The sequence below is a fragment of the Acromyrmex echinatior genome, chromosome 8 (genome assembly GCF_024713525.1).
Source record: "Acromyrmex echinatior isolate Ae372 chromosome 8, ASM2471352v2, whole genome shotgun sequence".
Classification (NCBI taxonomy): Eukaryota; Metazoa; Arthropoda; class Insecta; order Hymenoptera; family Formicidae; genus Acromyrmex; species Acromyrmex echinatior.
The window spans coordinates 4,970,438-4,982,916 of record NC_141859.1 but is presented as its reverse complement, the minus strand read 5'-3'; the positions used below and the strand labels follow the sequence as shown (position 1 = coordinate 4,982,916).

General features: G+C 34.4%; 1 protein-coding gene across 7 annotated transcripts in view; it reads left to right on the top strand.

The window, feature by feature from the left end:
• LOC105144517 (uncharacterized) overlaps positions 1-12,479 on the top strand; it is a 187,724-nt gene that overhangs the window by 154,096 nt on the left and 21,149 nt on the right. For all 7 annotated transcript variants that reach the window (XM_011053466.2, XM_011053468.2, XM_011053469.2 and 4 more), the window contains exons 10-11: positions 5,000-5,140; positions 9,469-9,621. In XM_011053466.2, coding sequence (XP_011051768.1) covers positions 5,000-5,140; positions 9,469-9,621 — 294 coding nt within the window. The remainder of the gene's footprint in view (positions 1-4,999; positions 5,141-9,468; positions 9,622-12,479) is intronic.

The following is a 12,479-nucleotide window of genomic DNA, read 5'->3' as shown; positions in this document are numbered from 1 at the left end:
CAAACTTCAACAAAATCCGCGTAACGGTCGTATTTTTGAACAAAAAGGTGCGGTACTGGATGATATGGTGAATGGGGGGAAAAAAGAGAGGGATTCAAAAATAGTATCGTGACAAAATACACAGACACCGAATGGAATTTTCGTTCTGCAGAGATAACCGTAGGAATAACGGCCACATTTTTCCGTCGCTGGCAATGATTTATAAGAACAGCGTGGACAGTGTCTTTACTTTTATTACGTGCAAACTATTTACAGACACCGTTCATTAGGGGGAGTGCCTTGATCGAGTGGACTGAAAGGAAAGTAACGACGTTCCGGTAGAAGCTATCGGTAACATGGAACAAGGTCGTTAAGACCGCGTCTCGAGGATCCATCGATCTTCGAGGAGCCTCGTCTGCGACTGTCAGTTTCAGGTTGCGCCTTCGGACAGACAATGTCGGCGTGTCGTTTAGGGATCGAAGCTGACGACCAGAACCGTCCGAAAGAGAAAACAGTGATTTTTCAAGCCAAGCCATCACAAATTTTTTGAGAGGAAGAAGACGAATTGCTCACGTCGTTTATATACTCACATTCTCACGGAGCTAAACCGTCAATAGATGTCTCGCTGTTTAATATTTTAACATGTCGATTTCTCGGCAAATTGAAAATTAACTTTTCCCGAAGCTTCAAAGTTTGATCTCCCGTTCGCAGGATGATAAAGTGCCACGAAACTTTTACGATGTCTATGAAGAGATAATAGAATCCACTTAAATTCTTTTTCAGTAGTACGATCATTCTCGAGGTACATCCTACTATTTGTCGTTGTAGAATCGAGTCTCTTTGGCGCGAAATAAACGTGACTTAGCTTTTATCAAGTTGGAGTTGGAAACGAGCCAGAAATTATCTCACTTTGATCTCGGTACTAGCACCAGGCCGCGAATATCCTCCATTAACCCTTAAAACATCCAAAAGTTCCGTCGTTAACCAACGGTAGTGCAGTAGAGTTTTACGTTCGTTCTTGCATTGACGCACGTGCGTCTCTCACTTTCGTACTTAACATCGTCTCTTTATTTCTTCGAGACTAAGAGGGAATACGAACATTCCAGAGCCTGAGTATTAAAGCGTTAGACATTTCGCTTTAATAAATACTTAGTGACTAGAAATTGATATTATAAACTATTACATTACAATACAATATTAATATAATATTATATACTTATTTTATTATATTATAATATAATAATTCTAGAAAAGAGAATATTATATTGTAATAATTATATTTAAAATACATTTGGACAAATTTTTCCATAAATGATACGTGAATAAATCTAAAAATAATATATTACGAAAAGGACACCTCGATAAAATTTATCGAAGAATTAATGATGTTCAAATCTTTTCAATTTTAATGTTATAAATAATTTCTATATATTTTTTCACGTAGCTAAAAAAAAAAGGATAATAGTGTGAATTATATTTCTCTGCACTTGTAACATCAAGAAGTGAACCCACCGACATTGTACGAGTTTGAAAGCTTGTTATAGAGGAAATATATAGGGTGGTAGTTAAGTATTCTAGAAGATTTTAAGAAATGGTTCTACTAATTTTGTGTGTGTGTGTGTGTGTGTGTGTGTTGTGTATATGTTGTGTGTAGAAATATCAAATACTAAATCTAGACGAAAACTTTATACAATCATACATGTCCAAAATAAATGTCAAAAACCAATGGAATTATTTTAACTTTTTATATGTTCCATCAAGCTCGAGTGGTTTCCGAAATTTTTGGAAGAAACAAAAAATTTTTCCTTTAATTTTCACATCCTATATCTTTGAAAATTAGATACATAATCATATGAAGTTTTTGTCTTAAATTAATATGGGGAATCATCCCCTAAAATTCTAAAGTATTTGACTATCACCCTGTATATCTCGACAACCTCGTGTATGCGCAAAAGTATTCCAAGAAAGACATCGTCCTTCCGAGCGTAGCTTTGCATTTTCATCGGTACTTCTTGCGAACTCGACGTCCGTATTCAAACGCGGTTCGATGAACCCGTTGGAAAAATGATCAGAGATGCAGTGGGTGAACGGTGCCGGCTGGATCGTGGCCAAGGATCTTCTCACTTCCTTTGATCGCGCTGCGTCGGCCGAATCGGGCCGTTCTGCTGTATATTATCAATATCTATGCCCGTTCCTTCGAATCGCCAACCTGGCGACGAGACGTGAGGCCGCGCGATAGAAGCGCGAAAAGCGGGGGAGTAAGTTAAATTGCGCCGGCGAAATGGGCATGGCTGTCGGTCGGTCGGAAGCCCATTTCCGATAGAAACCACCCCTCTTCCTTGTCAGTCAGACGAGGCGAAGCCAGGCCGGCGGCGTCCCCGTTATACCCATTTTCGGCCAATTCCGGATTGCTCTTGTCGATCCGCTCGCGGGGGGGAATCCTGCCTGGATCGAGTCCGAGAAGTATCTGCAGAATTGATCATTCCTGGATATATCGGGATAGATCGGCGATGGAACCCCGAAACGACGACTATCCCGTTGCTCGGTATCCATACGACAAAATTAGATCGCTGCAGTGAACTCCGCACTGCGGACTCTCGAGCCGCATTATGCATTAACATTTGAGCATCCAAAATAATAAATAGAAAAAAAGTGCAGCGAAAACGTGAGAGTCTCAGGAAAAGCGGAAAATTGTGCACCTTATAAAATCCACGTGATATCTAATTTTATGTAAAGATTATTTAATTTAATGCAAAGTGGGACCTATAATCAAATAATGGAATTTTTATTTTTGATGTTTAAAATATAAACGTGCGTAAAGGCTATACAGCTTAAAAATAACATTAATTAATATTCCGATCGACAAACTGCATAAGAGATTAATTTTTTCAAATAGAACTCTTTAAAATATGATTGATGTAAGAAGATGTGCGTTTTCAATATATTCATCGGCACAATGGCTCGATAGGTAATCTAACAAAGAAATACGTTATCCTCTTCATTGGTCCCATTGCTCCTTGCCTTCTCGATTGAATATCGATTGAATATCTTGGATAGCAATTGGCATTCGGAGACAGTTTGACGTTTCATTTCTTGATACGCATTCTTCATTCCTCATAATCCGTATTTATAGATTCTCCGAACGTAACGGACACGAGCGACATGAATCTAGTAATAATGTCTTCTCTCTGCGACGCGAGACGAATCTGCGTTGAAATCTGAGCATAATTCCCCTACATTTTTACTTTTACATACTTTCAAATATTCGTATTACATCGGCGTTACAAACTTATACTGAGTTTTCACATGACTCGACACGAATATATTTTGCTTTGCATAGCAAAATCGTCGAAACATTTACTCAATGCTATTAAGAAGTTTAGCTGAAACTGCTACGTGCACGCTTCACGTTTCTTTAAGTGCAAGTATGAATAGAAGTACTTGCAAAATTACATTCTGTCATTAAAACAGCTTGGCACGTATGAGCCGTTCCTTATTCAATTCCTCGCAAATTTCTTATTTTACTTATTATTATATATATTCAGCACAAATGTTTGTACGCACGAGAGGCAATAATTAAAATTCCAAAAATGATGTTGCTAATAATTCTAATTAAAATAAATGTATAGGAGGGAAAAATGATATATTAACAGCATTAGTCTAATTAAAAACAATCTTGTTAATTCATCAGAGTAACAATATTAAAATAACATTTTATTAAAATTTTATAAAAACCATGTGACATATTTAATTCATTAAAAGTGTTTGATAGTGTTATGTGTGCGTGTGTGTGAATTAATAAGATTAATAAGATTTTTTATTAGAATAATACTGTTAATAGATTAATTTTTTTAATATATTTGTTGAGATATCATATTCTGGATTGAATTGACTCATCTAATAGTGAAAGATTTAAATCTCTTTTAAGGGAAAAATCTCAGGAATCTAAGAAATCTACATCTCTTCCAATATCTCGGACATTATATCTTTTACCTGTTAATATTCAGCGATATTCTGATGAGATATTTTCAATTCTACCTCAGCAATTGAATGTCACGCTCGTGTGAATACATAGCACCGAGATGGATCCCCGTAAAATTGTAGCCATATCTTAGTTTTCCATTTCGCTGCACTACTATTGATCTGCGACCTATGCAGCGATTGCACGACGGATATGCCACAATATCGTTATATTAACCAATCCCATCGATGCTTTTCTCATCGGAGAGATGAGAAAGAATGGGAATCGCGCGAGAGAGAATTCTTTTTGTCTTCATTCGTTTCAATTAACTGATAACTGCGGCAATACGGTCTTTGCCTTCAAAAATTGCCTGCGAGAAATATAAGTACGCCAGAGAAAACTTTCTCTATTAACTTATATCGATATACATATTGTCAATTTATAATAACAATTAGTATAATTGATTTAATAACGTAGAAATAATGAAAAGATTTTTCAGAGCGAATGGAAAGTGTATCTCGATAATAATCGATAATGAACTGATTTTATTACGATTCCAAATCGTAAACCAATCGTAAAAACTTTAATTCTTTGACTGGTCAAATCCTACATTCATAACGCATTTATTCATTGAATCATTCAGTTTGCGCACTCACGCGAGAGCTATATATAATTTTATCAACTTTAATCGCCAATATTGACCACGACGATTAATAATCATCGAACATTTCATTTGTATAATGACGTATTATCACATTCTCGAATTAACAAATAGGACGCCGGTTTCACACGAGATTTTCAATGCTTAAATGATAATTAACTTGAATCGGAAACGTTATATATTACCGGAAACGGTATCATATATACATAATTAGCTAGGATAATTAATATCACATTTGCAGCGTAAGCGAATGTGTGTCAGATGTTGCATGTTAATGTAGCAACATTAAGAAATGGAATTAGAACAATTAGAATCGTCGCGGCAATCTGTAAACAATTGTTATTTTATTGTCATTTGAAAATGTATATTCTACTAATAATAAAAATTGATTGTTGCAGCAAAGTTGGACGGCGTGAAGACTTACATGCGGATGAGGAGAGTACCGAATCATTTGCAAGTTAAAGTTATCAAGTGGTTTGACTACTTGTGGCTGACGCAAAAGTGCTCCGACGAAGAGAAAGCAGTGAGTTGTCTTCCAGGTAAGTTTTGCTTACTTATATTAAATATCAAAACCTAACACGAATGAACGATTTAATTGTTTAAGTTTTTAGAATTAGAAACTACAATGAAGATTAAAAAAATTGAGCAGATATATTTGAGTCGAATATTATTTATCGAGAATTTGAAGCTTCTTTTTTTTTATGGAAAACATGCTTGTGCATTATTTTAAGCAAAAATAATTTATGGAAGCAGAAAAATGTAATTAACGCAGACGTAATTAGTTATTTTTATATGAATCATTTATCTTCTCCCTTCCCTCCATCACCCCGTAGTTCTCCTTATTAATGCGCAATATAGAAGAGATGCAGACGCATATATTTACTTTCATAAACGTGAGATATATGAAAATCCGGCGTTACGTCGTGGTCGTAACTTTATGATATTTATATAAGTCCGCTGAATCTATGCAGGGGGCGGTTAGACGAAGCTATTTCGCGAACGTGTAATTTAATACACGTGTAATTAATGTAACTTCGTCCATCGCAAATTCTAAGTAAAGCTTTTCATTTTTAACTGCAATTTATTAGTCAAATAACAGCGAGTGCAAGTTATTGCGGAGGTGGTGTTTACGAGCAATGAAACGATATCGCCGCCTTTTGCCGGTGTTAGCGTATATAATTTCACGGGAAACATTTGATCTCATAACCGCGTTGGTAGGATACGCAAACTAAAATGCGAGTAAAGCGACGCGTAAGCAGGCTGCATGTACGGTTGCCGACGTCGCCCCTTAATGCAAACCGTACGAGAGTAAACGGTCGTGGGCGAATTTTCGCTGGGGTGTCCCTCGCAAAGAGATGAGATAAAAGTGCAGACTAAAAATTCTCGACTTATCCAAAAATTATAATTTATTTCGCCTCCTCATACTCATTAAATCTCTTTCTTTGTGATGTACTAAACAATTTGCGTCAGTAGAAATAGCTTAATAAATAGGAAAACAAATTGATGTCCTATTAGGAATGAGTATATTACTATTGCAATAGCACGACATTAAATGCCTATGTTTAACATATAAATTTATTTGTTACCTATAATCATCTTTTTCTAATTTATCGTAATGTATATTGTAATGTGATTATATTGATACTTGATACACAAGTGTTTTTTCCTTCATAAACTCAATAACGTTTTTTTTATTGCTTATTGCGTAAAGTATAAAAGAATGCGTAAATGTAGAAAATGTGTTTCTGAACTGATTGTTAAAGACGACTCCGAGCCGATTATTGGAATGAAACGATATTTCTGCTGGGTGAATTCCCCACTAAAATGCTAGTAAAGCAGCGTAATAATGATTCTATCGTTCGCGACGCACTATAAAAGAGACTATATGCAATATAAAACGCAGTGTGTATAGAAGCAAATAAACTGGAAGAAATGGGGACTCATGGGCTGCGCTGGGTAACATAGGAAGGACTTACGCTGAAATTTATTGCACGAGATATATACAAGAGTGCTTAACGCAGAGTCAAGCTTCCACTAAGAAGAAAATTGTCAGTTTTTTCTCTTGAAATATATTGTCGAAAAATGTTTTATTTCGCGTTCGGGAAAATATCGAGCAATTTTTTTTATATTCCCTCGTAGAGTATGCGTTCTTTTATAGTGTTATGTAAAATTTACAATTGTTTTCTTTGCGCTTCTTAAGGGACTTCTTTATAATCACTCTGCTTATAACTACAGAAAAAGAACTTCATAATAAAGCAGCTGACTTTTACATTCACCACTCTTCCACGAGTCCCTTTGTTTCTCAAACTAAGAAGAATTTATTTTATACTTCTTTTTTTTTCATTCAACCATTGTAATAATTCGTTTTCCAACTCATATTTGTCCCCCTTATTTAAAAGAGGAAGAATCGAAATTTAGACGTAGTTAACATAATATAGTGTACGAACGCAGAATGTTAAAGAGGGAATAAATGGCCAAGGAGCAACATTATTATTACCGCAAAGCGGAATGCGCTTTTCAAATGAGTTTCCACGAGAGTAAGAGCAGGGAATGTCCGGACAACATCCTGAAAATCGTTTCGTTCGAATGGCGAGCATTTCTCATGCAATAAACCCGCTATAAGGCGCGAGTTGTAAAGCTCCAAGTGTAATGCACGACATAACAAGGAGTTGAAAATTGAATATTAATGCAAAATGAAAAATTGTAGGTAAAAATTGTATGTCCCATTAAAATGCGAAGATTTTCATACACATATATGTCATTTAATCGGCTATAACGCGAGCAATAAAGTTCCAGAAATAATATCGGAGATATTAACTGGAATGTCTTCGTATAATATTGACATTTCCTGGCGCGAATTTAGATTTAAAAAACGTTTTATTATTAAATATTTAAATATCAAATTACAATTTTAAGAGATCCTTCTGTAAAGTGAAATATTAAATCTTACCATTTTATTTTAAAGTTTACTTCGACGAAATTAAAACGAAATCAAATCTTTATATAATATTAACATTTTCTATGGCAAATAATTATTTTGGATTTTATTAAATTAAATACTTTTTAAATTTCAAATTACTTCTTTGAGAGGCTCTCGACATAAAATGAGCGAAATATCAAATCTTATCATTTTTAATCTCTTTTTAAAGCTTATTTCGTCGAGTTATGAAATGCACGTTGCCTGAAAGATTTTTCTTCTAATGAAATAATAAAATAATGAAATAACCTATACTGTTCACACGCGTAATAAAACAATCGGGAGGGACATTTTTGCGCGGCAATAATAATCAGATTATATTGATACAGAGACAGCAATTAGGCTGCATTACGCGTTAATATTATCGGAAAGAGACACATCGATCGGCGACAAAATTGACGTAAAAAGCGAAAAATACTAACGCGCTACCGATACTTGTTACAGCTTGCATAATCATAATTAACGCTAATTTGCGGAACTTAGTACTAATTACAGTTTCATCGCAATAATAATATAACAATAGTAACATCGTAGTGTACTTATACGGTCGACATGCTTCTGGGTTAACTACCAATTTCTGGTGCGTTTGGTTATAATTATCTTAACAACAATAGTAATAATATATTAAACTTTATCCTTGTAATCAAGGATTCATGTGGGAAATAATACCGAGTCAATAAATTTTTATTTTACGAAACTGCCATTAGTTTGCGCAAGAATTATTAATTATTTACATAACCTAATATATATTACAATAGGCATTTAATGAAGTATATTTGCTTATTAATATTAGTATTAATATTAATTATTAATTATGTATAATATTGATATTTCCGCCAAGAAAGTGATTGCATAGAAATGCAAGACTGTTGCAAAGCCGAATTACTATTATTTAATTACAAAAGTAATATAATTTAAACAGCAAATAAATTAATAATTATAATAAGAGATTTATAATAATAAATTTTTTTAGACATATTCCGAAAAGAACGGATATTGAAATTGGAGACATTTTTTGTAATGGAAACTGTTCTAATTTATTATTGAGTTTGTACAAAAATATTAATAATTTTATATTCGAGATAATATTAAGAAATAATATTAATTTATAAAGAATATATCACGTGCATAGGTATCGATTTATAAAAGAACTTCAGTAGACTATTTTTATTTCACTTATTAATTGTAATAGGAATTTTTTTCACTTTCTGCAAATAAGAATGCAAAGTGTCTCTCACGCTAATGAGATGAGCTTTGATAAAAACAACTTTTCTTCTCAGAATGGTTTTACTCTTTGAAGTTTCGGATGAAGTTGTTGTGCAATGCAATGCAACAGAAACATGCTCCTCTGGAGCACAATGACTTCCGCTGTGTGACGATGTGAATTGTTGCGCACAAAAATTTAACCGCGTGCGTTGCGAAATTTTAAATATCAAGAGAGAGAAGAGTATATAAAATAACGGAAGGAAAACGAGGTTGAAAAGCGTGCATCGTGTAAATTTTTGAAATTGCAAGTTAATTAAAAATGGATACACACCCTTTACACGTTATAGCGGCCTGTCTCGACCGTATACATTGCGTTTTCAGCACGTCCTGCGCGGCAAAAGTACGAACTGTTCTCTCCGGAATTAATTCGGAGAGATTCTGATCCTTCCCTGTTCCTCTTTTTACATTCTGATTTCTAGAGAACTGCGCACAATGGAAGAAATATTAGGAACAAGAATAAATATTAAGATTTCAACCTGTCAGAAATTGATTACACAGGAATATATAATTTCTAATAGATTAAAATTTTAATATTTATTCCTAATATTTCCTCCACTGTACACAAGGCCTGCCCTGTTTCTTTCCCTCTTTTTACACTCCGCAATCATTTTCTCTTTTTCGCAGATAAGCTAAAGGCAGAAATCGCGATAAACGTGCACCTGGACACGCTGAGGAGGGTCGAGATCTTCCAAAACACGGAGGCTGGCTTCCTGTGCGAGCTGGTGCTGCGATTACGGCCCGTTCTTTTCTCACCTGGCGACTACATCTGCCGCAAAGGTAAATTGCCTAGTTATCGTTTTTTCTAGCGGCTACTTCCGACACAAGATACTCGGAATCATCAGGCTGAGTTCAAGTAAGCAAGAAACATTTTGGAACATTTCAGCAACATTGTAACAACGTTACACTGTAATATTGTTACAGTGTTGCAGAAATATTCCAAAATGTTTCTTGCTTACTGAGATGTGTGTGTTCTATGCAAAATCTTCCTTGCAAGCCACTTTAGCGGCGGAAAAAATTGTTCCTCGTAAATTAGAATTTAGATAAAAAATGTGGCTAAATGTCCATTGTAAGCAGTCGACTTTTGTTCATTTCCATCACCATTTACGGTCTCTCGAGGACACGAACCCTAGACATCGACCTTCTTCTTATCCTTATGATTTCTCCCCGGATTCGAGAATATCCTGCTTATGGAAGCAATGCTGGAAGCATGCCAAACGATATACCATGGATATGAAAAATGATTATTCGCGCTCTCTCTCTCCCTTTACGTGCCATCCCCGTCACCGGAGACCGTCGCTGGTAGGCGAATATTTTTATTTTACGACGGAAAAAGTGACTGCCGTGCTTGTTATCAACGCGATAGAAGAAAGCACGAACCCCCCCCCCTCTCCTCATCCTTTCCTTCTCCCCCTTTTATCCCCCCCCCTGGCCCTCCTCCCCTCTTTCTCTCTCTCATCTGTGTAACTACTTTCGTAGTCCAATTGCATAGAGAAACGGCTTGTAAATTCTAACGACTGACATCGCCATTCAACACACAGTTTCCAAATCTATTTCTTTTATGGATAGTAGAATTCAATATCGTTAAAAAAGATCATTTGTTTTCCCCTTTATGTCATAAAGAGGATTCCTAATTTTATTTTAATCTTCAAATATTATGGAACGTAAGTTTTTGTTTTAATTCATATTTTGTCTTATATGAAATGATCAAAGTTTACGATTGTTTAAATGTCAATTACGTTCAGGAAGCAGTTATTCTTCTGAATATCGAGAAATCTAGTCGGAATTCGCTGAAAAATATGACTTTTCTATCTTTTTTTGAATATTTATGGCGCATTACAGAAATTGTCTGAATATTCGTAACGTAGATTGTGTATAAATAAAAGCTTACGCTATTGCCCGTCGTTTTTATCGATGTATTTAGCATTTGTTCTCGATCTATAAGCGGTCAAAAGAGCAACTTCAGCTTGCCAAAGCGAATTGTCTTCCCCACGGATCGTTTGCCTTCCATTCACTTTATTCTCTCGACGGGGTTTCTTTTCACTACCGACGGAATAACCGCCATGTGCGCGTAGGAATGCGAAGAGTAATACATACCTCCCCTTTGATAGGTGGCCGCCCTCTTCGCGCATTTCCGTCGTTGCATCGTGCGATTAAGGTCGGAATTATAGCTGAACGTTACTACTGGCCGGACAAATGACGGCCGTTCTTGGCGTATCCTGTTGCGCTCTTTTATACTATCTTTTAGTGGGGGTTACCATCTCTGAATCATATGAAAAAAGTACATTTTATATTTTTTAAAAAAGACGATAATTCGGAGTTATCTAAAGGAGGAAGTATAATTTTTTTATACGTTAAATGCAGTTATTTAGTATAAAATGAAATTTCTAGAATGTAATTTTTACTGACAATTTTTATAATATAATTTTATAAATGTAAAATTTTATTTTGTAAATAAAGTAATTGTATAGAAATCTTCGTCAATTATGATATAGAGGCGTACAACTCTCACCTTTAACTTTCATGTAACGGGTGAAAGTCGAAAGTGAGAATCGTGCATCCCTAAAGCATGGCAAATATAAAAATAATTAAATAAATTCGATATGTATAAAGAATTTTAATTAATAGATAAATCACTTAATGGATACATACAGCTCAGTCTTCACTTTAGACTATACAATTCTGGGTGAGAGTCGCTTCGCGTGGAAAATCGTAAAATATATTTTAAAGCAGAGAATTTTTGTTTCGTGTAGTAGAAAAGAGACTTTATTTTTTGAACTTTTTTTGTTAATAACTTTTTAACGAAGAACGATCGACGGATAAAATTTGTTCAAGGTCACTTAGGGTTGTGACAACATATGTCAAATCATATGTTAAAGTCATCAGCGGCTGCTCCCCTTTTGTCCAGTTTTACAAAAAATTTCTTAGAAGGATTTTGATTGAATTTGTTTCTATGTGATTCATATAAAATACATACACACACATATACACACACATATATACACACACACACACACACACAATATATAATACATACATGTAATATACATTTGGAACTTCTATCCGATAGGCAAAAATTATGAAAACATTACACAATAGTAGCGTATCGCAAATTTACAATTTTCCAATAATTACTCTAAGATAATTCGTCATAACGCAACAATTTTATCAGAATAAAATTTTTTAATATATTAAACTAAAATCACAAAGGAGAACAAATATTTATATCTTTAGCAATGACAACAAATCATGAAAGTTACATTTAATCATTAAACAAAATATACAATGTTAATGCAATTGATATATATGTTTTATGAATATTTAATTTAATTTAATTTAGTTTATTGCAAAGCTATATGAAAAAGACTACATGTTAACAGAATAATAGACATAAAATATGATACAATATACTATAGTTAACATAAACATAAATACGATAGACAATAGCTTGCAAATGGTTAGACATCAGCAAAATTGCTATTATAAACCCTACCAATAACATGAAATGGAATATCGCGTGGTTCAATCAATCGTCGAATAATACCTAATGCGTAATATCTAATTTAGAAAAACTATTAACTATTAATACAAAATATTTGCAAAATTATTTAGACGGATTATAAAAATATCTTGTGTAA